The sequence below is a fragment of the Pezoporus flaviventris genome, unplaced genomic scaffold (assembly GCF_033815535.1).
Source record: "Pezoporus flaviventris isolate CSIRO_AGI_PZ_B2104156 unplaced genomic scaffold, CSIRO_AGI_Pfla_v1 ptg000036l, whole genome shotgun sequence".
In the NCBI taxonomy this organism is placed as follows: Eukaryota; Metazoa; Chordata; class Aves; order Psittaciformes; family Psittacidae; genus Pezoporus; species Pezoporus flaviventris.
This window is the reverse complement of record NW_026892584.1, coordinates 5,214,455-5,232,835: the sequence shown is the minus strand read 5'-3', so window position 1 is coordinate 5,232,835 and position 18,381 is coordinate 5,214,455. Positions and strand designations below refer to the sequence as shown.

The 18,381-nt window shown below is 34.9% G+C and overlaps 1 protein-coding gene across 2 annotated transcripts in view; it reads right to left on the bottom strand.

The window, feature by feature from the left end:
- Nucleotides 1–3,241: 3,241 nt before the first annotated feature.
- IRAG1 (inositol 1,4,5-triphosphate receptor associated 1) overlaps nt 3,242–18,381 on the bottom strand; it is a 110,238-nt gene continuing 95,098 nt past the window's right edge. For both annotated transcript variants that reach the window (XM_061462921.1, XM_061462922.1), the window contains 10 exons: nt 17,101–17,131; nt 15,893–16,033; nt 13,676–13,807; nt 12,771–12,912; nt 12,078–12,127; nt 10,105–10,212; nt 8,903–8,970; nt 5,847–5,966; nt 4,788–4,919; nt 3,242–3,507 (listed from right to left, as the gene is read on the bottom strand). In XM_061462921.1, coding sequence (XP_061318905.1) covers nt 3,267–3,507; nt 4,788–4,919; nt 5,847–5,966; nt 8,903–8,970; nt 10,105–10,212; nt 12,078–12,127; nt 12,771–12,912; nt 13,676–13,807; nt 15,893–16,033; nt 17,101–17,131 — 1,165 coding nt within the window. In that variant the 3' untranslated portion in view covers nt 3,242–3,266. The remainder of the gene's footprint in view (nt 3,508–4,787; nt 4,920–5,846; nt 5,967–8,902; nt 8,971–10,104; nt 10,213–12,077; nt 12,128–12,770; nt 12,913–13,675; nt 13,808–15,892; nt 16,034–17,100; nt 17,132–18,381) is intronic.

Genomic DNA, 18,381 nt, shown 5'->3' with positions numbered 1-18,381 from the left:
TTTATATTTCAGCTGTTCCAAAACTCTGTGGAAGAATCAGCTATCTAGACTGTAGCAGTACAAAAGGTCTTTAACCTGTTTGTAGGTCTTCATCATAACTTGAATGGTGAAAAAAGATAATTAAACATTCAGTACAAGTCTGTAATTGACCTCAATACTTAGAGTAACCTGTAAGGAAAATTCCCAACATCTCGTGTCAGCATGTTTTAAAATGCTGATGAGGGCTGCTAAACAGAAAAGATTCTGAAGTGACATTTCTATTCTTTCTGGGAATAAATAGCATTGCCTCCTTCCCTCAGGTATGGCCGTTCAGCTCCCCACAAAGCCCAGGCTTCCCAGACCTCTCAAGCCTACAAGAAGATAAAGCAAAGAATCCTAACCTTTCATTCAGTCTCTTGGGTTACAGATTTCCCTTGTGGCTTCCCATGTTCAATCTCCTCAGTGAAAGACAGCATCCCTCAGAAGCAGGAGTTAAACTCTCTCCAGGATATTTCAGTTTCCTCTTTCATCTTTCTAGGGTATGACAGGAATGACCCTGCTTACAAACACTTTCTCTATTGAAACAGGAGTTTGCTTGCTTTGTCTACATAATTTTCCTGAAGAACTGAATGACTAAGAACAAGATCTTTGGTGTGTGTAACATGGCACTACACTATGCAGTATAGACAAGGCAGTATGTATTTTATAAGAAGACAGCCATTAATATGCAGACAGAGTGCATGTAAAAAAACCTTTAAAGTAGCAACATTAAGGACTTTGAAACCATACTTTTATTTCAAAACTCAAGTATGATACTATACAGTACAATACCAGCACACTTGTGCAAAATCTTACAATGGTACAAATTTAAATATGATACACAAAAATAGTGCTCTTTTAAAATTCCTTTTACTAAAAACACCTGTGCTGTGCAGGAAAAACAATAAACGTGTCTTGATAAAGCAGAAAAATAAATATTGCACCTCAAGAAAACTATTTCAGTGTTAATAGCATAAATAATAGATCTATTTCTTGTTATCTGATGTGATCTTTCAACACAGAAGAGATTGCTTTGGTTATTTTTTTTTCCAGATAAAGCAAACTAATATCCAACAGATAAAATTATATTTAGAATAGTTTTTGAGCTCAATCTAGTTTCTTATTAAAAAAGTGTCTTCATTAACTAACTGAAAAAAATAAGCAAAAGTATTTAATGTGCTATTAGTCATTGTGGTTCATTATTTTTAGTGGACAGTTTGCTCAAAGTAGTTATAAAAAGAACAACCTTTTTTTTTTTTAATAAAAAAACTTCATCTTCATCTTTTCATCCCTATTAAAATCTCTTCACTCTTTCAGTACATTCCTCACAACAACTAATAACTTTGTGAATAAATTATACTTGCCTTAGACATGCAAGTAGTTCAGTTCAAATCAGTACAACTACTTATAGAAATCTGCCTTTGTGCATTAAGTTCACAAAAAGTGTGATGAATTTCAAGATAGGATGGAGACCTTATTCACCCACTGACCAAAAAAACCTTAGCACATGCTTAACATGAAGCAGTTCAAGTGTCCTGTTGATATCAATAACTTTCTACATTTCTTTACAGTAATGTGTTGGACCCATATCAGTGGGTCCATTATAGGCACTGTTAATTATTTTTACTCATTGCAGTCCAACATTTCCTCAATCACATAGTCAAATTTGCATCATAATTTTTGGCACAGGGGATTCTGAATCATCAGGACTATTTACCTTCAATTTTTATTGCCTTATTATCAATGCTATTCGTAAAGAATATTAAGTTAAAGAAGCTGATTTTAATAAAGAAGTATTTAAAGAGCAACTGCCAAGTTTCTTTAAATACTGAAAGTATTTAAAATACTGAAAGTATGTGAAATGTCGCAGTAGTTCTTCATAGTCAGATATTTTAACTGAACCAAACAGATACCAAATAATTTACAAGAAATCGTCTTCTGTCTTATTCCTTAACAATTATAGTTTTAGACTGAATGACACTTTCCCATTAACCTTTTTGAACTTTCTTAAGCACACTCCTCAACAACATGTACTTTAAAATGAAATACCAAACCTCCCAACTGCTTATAGACCCCAACCTCCACCCAAAAAAAAAAAGTGTTGTTTTTTTTTTATTAAACTTGTTATTATTTTTTTTAACGGCAAAAGATGTAACAAATAAAATTCACCAGCAGGATATTTGTTACTAGTGCCAGATATATGAATTAAATTTCAGAGTTAAAAACCTGTTTTCTTTGATAATTTGAGGTTCAGTGTTTACACCAACAAACAAGACAATAATAACTGCATCGGAACTGAAATAACAGTACTTCATAACATACTTATCCTTCAGCTGTAAACAGACTTGTTAATCAGTCACAAATTGCCAGAAGAATGCAAGACACAAGTGCAGTCAGGTATCAAACTGATTTTGATATTGTGGTTACATTCAAGCATATAGTTATGGAAAGACATAGTTCATCTTCAATCAGAAGTGACTGAAGTTCAGTAGGTACATATGGTATACCTTTAGTGACATGCATTTTGGTCTCAGAGCTTTGATACATTTATTTGACGGTATCGTCTGTGCCACCTAGACACAGTTTTTGTATCCCATTTAAAAAAAAAAAAGTGGTGGTCCAATTCTTAAAGTATACCATAAAACACATTTATGCATGTACTTAGTTTTCTATTTAAATAATTATACAGATAATTGCTCTTATAAAATAACTTTATCAGCAAGGCATTTAGTCTGATAATACAACCATAACCTTCCATAGAAGAGCTTCTATTTCTACCTACCCAATAATCATGAAAAAGGAAGCAGATTAGTCTCTTGAAACCCAAAGGACTTAAATGCCATTAGTACTCCAACAATCACTAATAAATTCAGGGAACACAAAGCACTAACTGCAAATGCAGGTTTATGATTTTCTTCAAAGTCATAGAAGAGATATTACTGTCCTGTGCAAACCATTTCTTTTAAATGTCTTGCTGATGGCTGATTACTGCCACAACCTTACCATGATTCAGTATTACTTTATTTGTATCAGTCATATACACTAAAAAGACAGATAGGATTATTTATCAGATTGTACTTTTGATAAGGTATATTCACAGTGTATCCCCAAACCTGATGGTGTGGAGTAACTCTCTTGTCTAACAGACCACATTCAACAGCTATAAGGATGACTAAGCACTACCTCTAACAACAGTTTTCCAATATGCATACTTGCTCAGGTACCATAAGTACATGCTTGTTCCTTTATTATTCAGTGTGTTGCTCATGTTGAAATCCTGAGTTCCACCAGGAATGTTGATGGGCAGCAGAACAGCTAGCCTTCCCTTCAGGTCCCTCTGATTTTTCATCACAGGAGTTGAATGAATGGTAGATTCCCAACACCACAGCAAAAATTATTATTGCAGCCACTACCAGCCATACCACATTCCAGTGTTTACACAGTTTGGGGTACAGTATATGTAAATAATTAATGATGACTTCAAGTCTGCTGTAAAATGAAAAGAAAACTGTTATATATTAATCATAAGCAAATTTATTATCTTAAGCTTTTCAGTTCGAAAAGTTTCATAGATATATGGATAGAAGTATGGTGCACCACTTTTCTTCCAAATACAAACACCTTGTCAAAGAAGAATCAGACTATTAAGTTCTTTTAAGAAGAGCTGTACACTCAGATATGGGTGATATTTGCAAGACAGCTGAAGACCAAAAACTTGATTTCTATTTCTCTGACCTGTCAACTGGCAAATCTCAGATCTTGATATGATGTAAAATTCTGCACTGTTCATACCTTGCTCAACTAAACTCAACATTAGAACACATTGTAAACATTTCTTCCTAAGAGTTTCATGACTACTGAGATGGCCGCCTTCCTGAATATGGCAGAAATCTCAAATTACAGATGTTTATAACTGTAATGGTTATGGAATGGAAATTAATTCTTCTGGATCAGGTGATCAGGTAAGGATGCCCACCTTAGCCTGGGATTTGACATATTACTTGCTTTGGCTAGCATTCAATGCCTATCTAATGCCTCTCTCACTGCTTTTAATAGAAGGACATTGCAGGTGTCCTGAAATGGGTGGTAGAACCAATGAGGAGACTCAATAATTAACTCTAAGTTTTCTAGTTAGGCATCAATTGCTTCAGGTAAGACAACAAGCAGATGATTCAGACAGAGAACACTGGGCAGATGAATACAATAAATATCATTGCCGCAAGGCAGGAAACTCCAGCATAATACTGTTCTGCTGTCTCTACACAGCTTGCAGAGGGAGCAAGCACCTGCCTGTTCAAGCCAGAGCCAGTCCAATGTAGTTGAGGAGCTTCTCTTAACCTGTACTCACCTTGTAGATATATTGAAAGACTCACCTGTGAAGACCCTTTAGGAATGACATACGGCACAAATACAGGCATCAGATTCCTGAATTACAACTTTTGTGAGACTACACATGCCTACTGAGAGATACATTCTGACATCTAAAGAAATCTTGTGGAATATTTTTTACCTCAAATCAAAACCCAACCCCATCAAGATAAAGCATATTGGTGTTAACACAATTTTAGCTGAAATAGAAAAAGTTTTGCATTTTGCAACTGTTATTTATCTCAGAATATGCGTTACTGTGAAAACACTGTTATTTCAAGTATAGTTCCCTACACTGGAAGAAAGCATGTCAAGATAATAGTACAAAACACTTCATTGGGTGCCACAAATTGAAAAAAAAGTAGCCTGTCTTGTACGGACATATGACACCACTGTCTCACCTGCTTTTCAGGGTTTTTATCTCATGTTCATTTTCACTTTCTTCATGTTCATCAGGACTTTCTTTTAGTGTCTCTTCATCTTCTTCCTTCAGTTCCTGAAGTTCTTTGGTTTTCTTCAAGCCCTCCCGATAACTTTAACACATGGAACATTTTTCTTAGTCTAGCATGCTGTCTAAGCCTGTTCTTATGTAATGAAAAATTATCTTCATGTTTTGTCACTTGCCCTAAAACACAACTAGCAGTGTTGCAGCACTTGGGCAAGAGTAAAAAATTAGCTGAAGAATGTAAGTATGTCACACAGACAGCCACCCTTCCTTAACAGGGAATTACATTAGCTCTGTTACCAAACTTGTCATCTTGAAAAAGAAACAGATTATAGTCCTCAGGAGAGCTCAACTTCTCTGTTTTGTAAAGGCATTGGCAAGTATTTCTGTAGTATTTTACAATCATTTTGAACACCCTCTACATATTTTTGTTTCCTGCAGAATAAATGCAAAGCAATGCTAAAGATTGATGGCTTGTTGGATTCTGCAGGAGATGATAAAAATTTTTGTCTTACTCCTCATGTATTAAAAAGGTATTTGCTTGATATTCAGAAACAGATGCCAAAGCTGGGTAAAACAGCCTTTTGTGCCCCAAAACATGCTGTGTAAAGCACTCTGTGACTCAAACAACACAAGTTTACTCTAAGAGTTGATACTTACTCTTGACTGATTTCCATGTAAACTTTTCAGAATAAACATTTTAGAAAGTTGTTTTGGATTATCCTATCATGAAGCTGAACACTACTAACATAAGAACACCTACCCAATTGAGAATCTCTGATATAACTGCCCTCCCACAGTCTGGCTAACATTAATAATGGATGAAAGTGAACTGCTACTATGCAAATCCAGTGAATAAAGTTCACTTACATTGTTTCCCACATTCCTTCAATTATGACTGTATAGGAGCTCATATTGATTGCCACCATTTTGCATTTAAAATTACATTATAAAAATATATGCCCTCATCTCATAGCACGTGTTTACAGATTTAGTACACATAAAGTATTCACACCCTTTGTTATATGCTTCCTCTTCTATCTTGGCTTTAGTTTCAGGATTGACCTCTTCCAACCCACCGTGTGGCAGCACAGAAGTAGCAGTTTCACAGTCAGGCTCTCCATTACTCTTTCCACTGCCAAGACAAAAGAAACAATCACATAGAAAACACCACCACTGAAATAAATTTTATTTGTAGTATACTACCAAACAAGAGCAAACACACAGAATCTTGTGATTTTTCTTCTTTAATGTACTTCTGAGAAATGAAATGTCTTTCAAAAGAGAAAAATTGAACACTAAGCAATATTTTAGTTTCAAAATATTGTAATTTAAGAACAGTAATTAATATGTTTCTAAGGTATTAGAACTTGCATTGTGTTTCTTCTTTAAAAAAAGACGAGCATTTGTGTCCTGGCTTATCCATGGCATTTATTTGCTATTCTTGAAAACATTTCCCTCAACTTTATAAAAATCATCTTAGAAATTGCAGGCCATAATTTTCAGAGGAAAAGAACAGCAATAGTACCAAATTCTAATTTAACAAATCATTTTTCTTATGTACCTTTTAGGTACTCCCCTCTGCTGACTTTACACCCTGAACTAATATACAGGTTAAAAAAATACAAACACATGCGTAGCTTTTGTCACTGAAATTTTTCCTAAGTGAAAACCATGAGAATTTAGCCTAAAGATAAGCGATCGTATATTGCTTTCTCTCTGCAGTGCTCACTTGTCCTCATTTATTTAAGGCTGGGACAGAGTTTAAGTGATTCAGACATGACTTAGCAAATCAAGTCAATGTTTAATAAGCTCAACAGTGGATTCGTTTTCAACTTCCAGAATCTAACCCTTTTTGTAGGCCTTATTTTTCTGGCACTAAAATCAATGGCAGAATAATATATCCTGACTGACACTATCTGTGGGCAATTGATTTTCTCTCAAGAAGTCATATTCACGTTATTTTCACTTGGACTTTAAACAAATCCTGAGTATAAGCTTGAACTGCTTAAGTATACAAAACTCTGATGACTATGTAATTTTACACTACTACAGCAGCTGGCTCACGCATACATACTTATGCCAAACTTGAATTTAAAGTTCTACTGCTTGATAGCATGATTTGTTTTTTTAAGATCCAGGAAGATAACTACCAGATACTAGGAAGTTTTTTGGGGGAATACTGGTTTTGGTGTGGTGGGTTTTTTTGTTGTTTTTTTGGTTGGTTTGTTTTGTGTTTCAGAATTTCTATATAGTTTCAAAAGATGGTCTAAATGTTGCAGAGTTCTGTTGATTTGTAAAAACTAGTGCCATAGTTCACTGGTTTTGTTTTGTCAATTGTTGTGTATTTTCATTCTTAGTAAAGCGCAGAGATAAAATAAAGTCATATGATAAATTTTGTCCTCCCTCAGCACTAATCTAAAATATGTGAAATTCAATATTCTGTACTGATGTGAGATCTCCGTATTTTAAAGTTTTTAATTTGCATGTTTAAATCATTCTAACAAACTTTAATTTAAATTAGTATTACAGATATTTTATTGTGATATTGTAAACAGTCTAAACAACCAAAGTAGCAGTAGAAGTAGTAACAACAACAACAAAAATCGGTTTGATGTTTTAGTAAGTTTTACTTCTGAAATGTCAGCAAGCAACTTCCTTAGAATGTGCAATATTTCCTGGAAGAGATATATATTTGGGAACTTGCCTGACTTTGTTTTTGTTGCTTTCTGGGAGGATTAAACATACATGGGTTTTTAAATGCAACAGTACCTGTATCCATAACAGTAACTGTTTACAGAGACCTTGTAGAACAGCTTAGGTGTGCCTTCCTGTTCCCATCCCAGCCTCACGTTTTCCTATTGCCCACCCTTGTATTCTACTACTTCAGGGCTTTATGTTTCAATGACTTGCATAAAACTAAATTATAGACCTACATGAATTTCAGCTGGAAGAAGTTAAAAAAGTTCTTTCCAGAAATGTGTATATGTGTGTTCTTTCTGGCAGAGCAATTATCTGCTTTCCTTGTTCATACAACTATTATTTTGCTCTTGAAGTAGTACTATTTAAGCCCATAGAATGACTCATGGAACTATTATGAAAAATGGATAACTACAGCACACCTTAATGTAGTGTGGACATCTGTAGTAGTGGTAAATGATACAGAGTCAAAAGGGCAACTGTTTTAACAAAAATATTTTTTCAATTTATAGGTACTAGAAAAATACTTATTGAGGTATTGTTACCAGGCTAAAAAAAAAAATGCCCTCATTTGTATCTCTATTTTTTAATTTTAAAAAGCAAACATCTCTGCCTGTTATAACTAAAGTCTCAGGATGTTAAAACTAAAATCTCAAACCTAATGCTTTAATTTAGCTGAATGTTCATTTTATACTAAGAAAAGAATTCCTACTTGATAATTTTTTTCACTTCTGCAATAATTTGATTATCTAATATTATGGTAAGTTATACTGTTGAATTTTGTATATCATGTTTATCCATGCAAATTAAAAAGGCTACATGACACTGGATAGCAGAGTATTTCAAAATATGATTCTTACCAGCTAGAAAATGTTGAAAAGGCATGGGCAAAATACAAACTTCTATTACTGGGATAGTCAAGTTAATGTGTATTCATATCCAGGAGTGGTCATGGCCAACTGTAGGTACAGCATTAATTTGTTCCAGGAAATATATTAAAAAAAAAAACAAAACAAACCCCACAACACAGCCATGTGCATTTTATGTCATATTTTGTCAAGTTCTGAAGGCAGCCTACTCAAAAGTGTAAATGCATGATTTTCTGCTGCATTTTTCACTTGATAAGTTTTAGTGATCGTAGCAAGCTCGATACAGTTCTGAGATACTGCTTGTAAACTCATTGAACATGAAAAGAACCATATGATGGCAACACAGTAAAACACATTTACCAGACCATGAATCAACCTAACCAATATTGTGTTGCTGATTTCAATATCTTGGTGTAACTTCTATTAAGAGAGATAGAAATTATATAATTTTCATTTCATACTAGGATTTAGCAGGTAATGAGATAACTTAGACAAAACTCACTTTTCTAAAAGTGCTGGCAGAACAGGAGTAGATGTTAGATTGCTTCTTCCATTACTAGGTGATTCAGACTGTCAGTGAAAAACAGCAATAAATGCTACATTAATTTCAAATAGTCTTCAATAAAATGACAAAGTCAATGTGCTGCTTAGGTTTTCTTCCCACACCCAAGTGCAACAGCTCTTAATATAGAGCTTCTCAATTATTCCCACTAATGAAAGAGCGGACTTGCACACTGTAAAGAATTTTCTGTGACATTCCTTTCCATCTTGTTTATATTTCCCAAGAAAAGTCTTTCATCATATATTTGATAACAGCAAAATTACTCTATTTGCTTCTCTCCATATTATCCTAGGAGCATTAATTTGTTAGCTGAGTTTTCAGTGGAAAATTTTAAACAAAACTAAATCATAATAAATCATGGTAAACAAACACACTTAATTTCTGAAACAATTGACTCTGAGTACATAATACCTAAATTGCACAAACAATTTAAGTTCCTTAAAACTGAAAATCACAATGGATTTAGCTTCCCAGCAGAACCCCTCATTTAAATAGCCCTACATTTTAAACAGAAAACCATGTATTTTTTTTTATGACAAGCTATCATAGCTCATCTCTGAACAATTGGTATGCCTTGGATTTTTCCATCAAAGTATTTATATAGATTTTAATTTAATTTATTAAAATTTTATAAACAAAAAATCAAGACAGTCCGATAGCTCCACTATAGTTCCATCACAGAACATCTAAATTTGTACCACATATATTTCTGTACATTAATTATATGTTTTTATGTTTAGTGGACTTTTCAGCAATGAAGAGAAGCAGTCCAACCATCTTCTATGGTTTCAAGTTAAAACTTCTCTCACACAGTGGACAACTATATTTACTACTCCTTCCCAGTATGTTACTACAGATTAAAAGGCAAATTGCCTCAACTAATGTCTAATGCTTCTGAATCACCAGCAAGCCTTTTTTGGCTCTGTGTCCAAAGTGATTATTTATGGAGGTAGTTTCTGAAGGCGTATGTTCCCTACATAATAGGAATTACCTTTGTCCATCTCCTTCACTAGGATGGAGTCAAAAGAGTTAAACCAACAAAAGGGCTTAGATTTTATTTTCTTATTAGCACCCATAGCTTTGTCCTAAGCAAAAGTGATTTAAACAAAAAGCAGTATCTTTAAGATGTGGGGTTTACTTACCTGGGATGGCACTGAAGGTATAGGTAAAGCTGTCGGTGACTGACCAGGAATGTTTAAGGAGTTAAATTTAGGAACAACAGCAACACTGACTCTCCTCCGAGGCATATTCTGTGAGAAACAATTTTTATTTTTTTTAAATCATACAACAAGATAGACTGAAGAACAATTTCACAGGTTAATAGGGGTGGCAAACAGGTAGGTTAATGTGCCTCAAGGAAAGGAGTTAGAAGCAAAACTAAGATGAATGTCTGTTACGGCTGTAGTTTTCCTCAAAACCTCCTCTAGTACTAACTGGTATGTCAAGTGCTTAGTGTGAAATGAGGTGTTGTACAGGGATGCTACTGTTTTCCTTCCACACTGAAGGCCCAGTCGAAGTCACACAACAGATATGTTCTGAGTTGATACTGTCAGTTCTTATTAGAGGCTATTATCATGGTTAAATCAGAAGTATAATAATACAGGGGAAAGTCCCAGTGTCTCAGTGACCGGATAATGGTTTCACATGAAACTCTTGTTATGTACCCATTATGATATGCTGTATCTGCTATGATATGCTGTACCCACAATTATTTCTAAACCTACAACTTATAACATCTGTTCCCTCTGCAAAAGAACAGAGCCTTCTCCCCAACCCTTGAGTTGTTAGCTGTCTATCTAGCATCATGCAACATTGCTTACATTTCCTGAAGACCATGGAAATTCTTTATATAATAAACACATGCTAGCTGTACACAATATATTCTAGCTGAAGTACAGATCATATAAGTTTTTGATGTCATTAGGTAAATAGGCAATTGTTTCATCCAATGATGTACACATAGTAAAATCTACACTTCCAACTGAGTAAAAAAATCCAAGCACTTACAGCATCTGACAGCTTTGTGTTACTGCATATCTAAATGCTTCATGATTCTGCTCTAGATAGCTTTAGAGGAAAGGACTGAAACATAGATCAAGTAAATATATGGAAGGAGTTACCTACTCCATGATCCCAGTTCTAGACAAAACCAATATGCCTATTCATTAATGACAGAGGTTTATCTAATGTGCTCCTGAAAACTATACTGGGGAGTCTGCAGCCATGTTAGGCAGTCCATCTTAGTGTTTTGGGGTCCCCTCCCCTTTATGATTTGGACTTGTTCTTATTAGATTTAATTTTTTGGGGCACCTCTCTTTCAGCTGATCTGGTTCTCATTCTTAAAGCCAGTCTTGCCCTCAGCATGCTCTATGCTCTAATTCTCTCTATCCAGCATTCAGAGGTGGCAGAAATAAATTAAAACCAAAGAGCTATAACCCAAGCAAACAAAAATATGAAAATAAATAGTAGACTGCATATAATGCCTCTGACCACCAAACTCCATAATGGTCACACTGGGACTTAGTTCCCTCAAAACACTGGTTGTTTTAGGAAGTTTTGTAATAAACTTGATGTCCAACACTTGGAAGTTCTACAGAAATGGAACGCTGGCCATGTTATCGGTCAAGCCAAAACAATCTGACATAATAGCTCACTCTGGATGCTTTGTCAAACTGAACAAGATACTTCAATGCTAAATGAAAAAATGAGCAGCGCATAAAAATAACTGTTTACATCTTAAGGCACTTGAACATGATATAATTCTTAAGATAATGAAAATGGCATGATCATGGAATCCCAAGTCACTTAGTAAGTTTTGTGTTCAGCTTCCTCAATGAGGAACAAGGACCTCAGCCATTCTCTGCATAGGTAAGTGGCGTGGAATACAATTATTCTTAAATAACTATGTCCCTTTATTATTTATAGTTCCACAGCAAGCATTATCATTATTGCACAAAGTCATACCTAATCATGTATCCAAAATTACTAAACATTTGCATGAACAATATTGAATATTTACCAGCATTGTTTTGATCGCAGCCTAAGAAAGTAAGCATATGTAGACAAAGAAATTTCACTATATAAAACATTCATTTTCTTAATATTATAGAAATACCTTTCCAACAGTAAGAGACATGGATCTAGTTGAACGAGGTACTCCGTCTTCTGCAAAAAAACAGTAGATAAAGAGTAGTCTTACACTATATGAGTATCTATATAAATAATAAACATAGAGCCCTTGTATTTCAAACTCTGATGTAGTATACTTATATACAAGGTCTGTAGTGACTGCGTATTTATCTGCCATACAGTTCTGGTCTCAATTACACCTACAGAAGAAATCTGAAATAATTGCAAAAAAATGAACCCTTACTATCTTTACTATCTTTTGCCTCCATATACAACTTTTGGCAAAAGAAAATACACATATTTCAATTTCCAGCAAACTAGGAAAGAAAAGGTTAGAAAAAGAAAAAAACTTCTTAATAAGGAAATTCTGCCATCATACCTTATCTAGACAGCTATGTTGAAACTATGCAAGCTATGTGTATGTGTGAGAGGCCAACAAAAATGTCACTGGATTGCATCAGAATTTGTGAAGTGATAGTGATTTTAAATTACTGTACTATAGCATTGTTTGTTTTTTATGAAATATCTTAATAGTTACATCTATAGCTTTTTGCAATCTACTCCTGTAGATCAGAACTTCATGAACAGGTTCCACAATACTTCACTTTTTATCATTAATAGCACCAACACCTTTCCATATAGAGGCGAGACAAACCCTTAAATGTTTGGGTTTTTTTACCAGATGCCCCATAGCTTCTGCTAGAATTCTGATTGGCAAGTTTCTTGAACTCCATTAGTTCAGCATGATCCTTTTCATATGTTCTTTTCAAATTTTCCACATACTGCATCATTACTTCTGTTGCCTTTGACATACGCTTTTCCTAAAGAAGAAAAGAGTGGAATACTCAGGAACCTCTATACTTCTCAAACAAATTATTTGCCTCTGTGAATGCTCCCTATCAGGGCGAAATCTGGAATAGCTATTGAAGAAATATTTGGTATTTCCTAAAGAAATATATGGTACCCCATGCCTGAAAATTCTGAAACTAATTAAACACAAATGTACATGCATTCATATATATTCACAGAATATTATAATTTATTTTGTTATACCTTTCTACATTCTGCCTGTGTGCCTATCTTATTAGTTATGTTGTATAGGTACGTTTGTTTTCAAACTCTCAAAGGTCTTAGTCACTGGCATCAGTCTAGGTTTTTTCCAAGGAAATAGGCAACAGTCTTGAATCTGGGAGGGTATTGCTGCGTTCTCATTTATACTTGCTCTGTTATTACTATAGTTGCCTGACAAAGTTATTGCCAAAGGCAGGTGAGCTTTTTGACCCAGAAAGTTTTCTTATTTATGCTGCACTGATTTTAAATAAGTTTATTGTGATGCAGTCATAGATCTGAATAATACGTATGCTCCTATTGCACAAATGTTAAATAGCTTCACAGGCAACCTTCTTTTTGAATTCTATTTCCATACTGAAATGGTGTCTTCTGTGACATTATAATAAATGTCTTTAATCTCTGAAAATGGCAAATAAAATTCAAAGGGCTAATAAAACCTCCAGCTATGACTGAAAAAGAGAAAGAGTGAACATGTGCAGTCAGGATATGTGTTAGCCACCAGGGTGTTCTTACCTGGCGAACAGCTCCAACCATCTCAGCACGACTAGATAGTCTAGCAGCTAAACGCCGCAGAACAGCAATATCCTCCAACAGCTTCTGGTAAGCTTCTCTGTGCTCATAATGATGCCATAAGTGAGCTGAAGACTGAAGTGAAAATACAGAAGCTTTATCATCATATCTTGCCACTTCTAGTTCAGATAAAGTAGCCTGAGCCACAGAAGCAGGGTTGAGATGTCTAGGCAGAACTACACATGGACTACAAATTAGTCCCAGAGGAGTTCCATCACTATTACCATAGATAACCTAGACAGTGCTGGTACTGTGTGTCAGAATGATGCTTCGCTGCATGCTGCAGACAGACCTTTCAAGGAGTTAAAGAGGGCTAAACACATTTGCAATACTTTTCCTTTTGAAATTAATGATGAATCATGCCTGGCTACCTGTGAACTTTGCAAATGCCAAGGTTATTTGAATTATTAATTACAAATTATTGCCAAAACACAAAGAACATTTTAATTTGCTGAGCCCAAGATGTTAAAGCGGCCATTCATGTTCTCGCAGTCCTGTGATACTTCACTTATTTATAAAAGAAATTACAGTCTCAAGAATTCCAAGTGTAAGAGAGTAATAAAAAATAATATGGCCTGTAAATCAAATGGCAACTGTAAGACCCATGAATGCATAAAGGAAACTGTTTGAAAAAAACATGCACAAAATTTCCAATTTCCAGGTTTTTCTTGGCAACTGTAACATGCTAGTTTTTGCGAACATATCTGAAGTGCATATAAATCAGCTTTCTCTTGAAGTTGGGTTTTTAATAAAACATCAGTTATCGTAAGATTGATTAAAAAAAATCATGAAGACTGGTAACACTGTCATTGAGCCATATAATGTGCCTGTTCTACAGAAATTAAGATAACCTAGTACTGAAATTGAAACAAGTCTAGGTCTAATATTATACAGATTACACAGAAGCCATCACTTCATTTAATTGTTTGTTTATTCCATCATATAGAACAAAAGCTTTCATATGAATGGCAGTTTCTGCTTTCTTATAGACTATGTAGAAGAGCTTGTAAAGCCAGACTGTAGCGTGCGAACTGCACAAAGGAGGAAAAAGCTAACCACATCTGTTGCATGCTGGCAACGTGACCCTTGGTGCCTAATTACGGATTCTTAAGATATCAAATCTAACAGACTTCTTTCAGTCTGAGCCCCCTGATTTAATATGTTGCTTCTGCCTGCTCTCTAAACAGAGAACAGAGTGAAGAGCAGCAAAACATTAAAAACTTTTTTTTTTTTTTCCCCAGGAACAATATTCTTGAAATTCAGATTTGAAAAGATGCAAATATTTTTTGAAAAGACGTAAGTGTTTTCCAGATGAAAAGATGTAAATATCACAATCTTTTTTTTTAGTTGTATCTTTTCTTACCTGATGATGTTCTTGATAAAGAAAATGGGAGAATCATACTTGAAAGTATGGCAGCAACCTCCTTGTAATATTCAAATTGGGTCTACAGGTATTTCATTTAGCATCATGGTACCTGAGCATCCCTTCTTATTTGCGCAAAAATGTGTGCAGCACATAAATTGACACATCTCAAAAACGTATTTGTCATTTGAATTAGAAAATCCAGAGAAAGCTGGCAAAAAGGACTGAAAACTACTGCTGATAAAAGAACATCAGGGACAGCTGAAATTAAAGTGTAATAACGCCCATAACCTGATCCTGAGGTCGCATGTATTCCTTAAGAAATTCTTGCTGTCTCCTTTCTTATATCGCCTTCTGTTATCTGCAGTTAAGAGGTCTTTCAAGACACAAATCTCAGGACTCAGGCTTCAGGTAATTTCATTATCTCCCCTAACTAGACACTTCAAATTTAGTGCTAAAGAAGGTCTTGCCCAGGAGAGCAGGGATCAGTGTTCAAACTGCGGTTCTGAACACCCTTAGCTTTGTCAAGGGCTTATTCCAAGTAGCGAACAGCAAATTCATAGTATTTATTCCTGAAATCTGCAAGACATAGGGCAATTTCCAGCAATGGTGGGCCTGCTGGCAGAAAATGCTCCCTCTTGTGCAGAGTGGTAGGCAGATCATGGGAAAGAGCTCAGGCAGCAGAAAATGAAGTTCTGGGGCTGAATTTACAATAGGCATAAGGAAACCTAGCCTCACATATTTCAAAAGTGTGCATACTCTCATGTACGCTATAGACAGAAGAATTGTTTTCTTACCGTAATAGCTGCTTTAAAGCTTTCCAGTTCCTTCTCAGCATTCTCTTCAGTAAGATTTCTCTCTCGCTCTGCTTGGTTAATTCTAGATTCCAAGGTATAACTATCATTTCTAAAGGCCAAGGAAAGTTGTACAAATACATTCTGTTTGGATTTAAGAAAAGCATTTTTAAATAAGCATCACAGTAATGTCTTTTTCAGTAACAACGTATATGGTACGTATTTAAAAAACTTTGGTGCTTAAACAAGTATTGAAAGAGAAAATCTAAAACTTTTTTTTTTTTTTTTCAAAAATCACTTCTCTTTACTACTTTTAAAATATGAATAAACATTCAACAGGCCTTGCTGCCTCTTTTCTGAATGTTTTTCTAGATCAGTAGAGAGACACAATAAAGGAAGTAGCCTATCAGAAGTATCAGAATCACAATGGACCTGTTTTCTAGCTGGACTTCCTCCAAGGGTCCCCAAGGTTTTTAAACAGATAGTCTGTGTAAAGGAAGTCCAGGGATGAGCTCACCATTAGCATTGTTTCACGTAAGGCATAAATACCTACCACTGAAGCCAGCAAAAGGTTCAGTGCTAACGTTTTTATTCTCCTGCCCTCAACTGTTAAATATTGTTCCTTTCTTCACCAGATGTATTATTTCTTAGGATAAATACTTTGCAAAGCACAAGGTACCAACAGTTTCATTAGATTGCAGCTATGCAAATAAAGATCTTTTTCTTGTCTGGCATGTGAAAAAAAGAAAAAAAAAAAAGCCAGCAAGCTAAAGAGCAACCCACACAAAAAAAAGTTAAAATTATATAAACTAATTGCAAGATGTAATCAAAAACTGCCCCAAAGCTTCTAGTGGCCAGTACAAAAATGCAATTAAACCCATTTAATTTCTGGTCTCATTTAATCTCTATTTTACTACTTTATGTATATTACAATAATTTCCATAATGAACTGTATTTCACTATGAAGAATGCACAAACAAGTGTTTTGTTTATTCCTACTGTAAGCCTTTTTACAGTTTATACTGTCTCTGACAACTGCTCATATTTCACAGAATTGTTATTTTGATTGTGCTCAATATGCTTTTTTTCTGAGAAACATTTTTAGGAAATAAAAATTCCATTACCTGGCTCTAGTAACAACCTTTAGGCTTACAGTAACCACTCAAAATCGAGGCATATGGCTAAAATAATGAGTTTAAGAACATATTTACCTCAACTTCTTTTTCAGTAAGTGGAGGAGAGCTAGAAATAAAGGCAAGCAGAAATCACATTTTAATTACTTTTGTCTTTAAAACCAGAGCTATTCTTATATTTAACCAAAACCAGAAGAAAAAATCCCCGTCCTCCCTGTAAATATGTTATGGTTTCTTTAGGTGAAATCAGTATTTAATTAATTAAATTGTACTTGTTATGGCTAAACCCCACATTGTGCTGTTTGTTTTGTTCTGGTTTTTTTAAGCACAGCAGAGAATCTCCTCAGTATTGGCAAAACCATACCAAAGTTTGTGGCCACCACAAATACTGATATCTGTACTGCATGGTGATAAATTGGGAGTACAAGAGCAAGACAAAAGTTACCCTTTTGGACTTGTGGGAGACTTAATATGCTACACTTTGGAATATTACCTTTACCCATTTTCTTTCCATTAACAGATAACCACATATGTACAGAATTCAAAGTGCAGCTCACTGTTTACTGAACTATTCTGGTTTGGCTGCTCCTTTTGTTAGAAGTTAGCTAACAATTATTCTGACATTGACAAATTTTATGTTTGAGTTTTGCAAGTTGTCCACCACAAAAATGATTACTGACTATATAAAAACCAGAGAAAGTTACCAAAATGCAGTTTTATAGAATACTGTATAGATAGATATTAAATAAAAAAATAAAAACGAGATAGACAACATTATATTGGAAGATTTCACTTAAATGCAGTTATCTTTAATGTTCGAATTTACAGGTTTTTAGTTTCTGTAACTGCTCCCAAACATCAGAGGCTATTCAGTTTTATAAAAGTGAATAGAGACAAGAAACACCTGAAAGAAATGACAGGAGCTGTAAATACAAATTCTAGTGGATGCCAGCAGGTATCTATCATGATCTGTACAGGCATGATACTGTCAGAAAATTCATAAAATTGTAAGAGTAGAATCATAGAATAGTTAGGGTTGGAAAGGACCTTAAGATCATCTAGTTCCAACCTCCCTGCCATGGGCAGGGACACCTTATTACTAAATCGTGTCACCCAAGGCTCTGTCCAACCTGGCCTTGAACATTGCCAGGAATGGAGCATTTACCACTTCTTTGGGCAACCTGTTCCAGTGCCTCACCACCCTCACAGTAAAGAACTTCTTCCTTATATCTAACCTGAACTTCCTCTGTTTAAGTTTAAACCCATTGCCCCTTGTGCTATTGCCACATAGGCAATGCAGCCAGTTCTTTATCCACCGCGTGATCCATCCATCAAATTCATATCTCTCCAGTTTAGAGA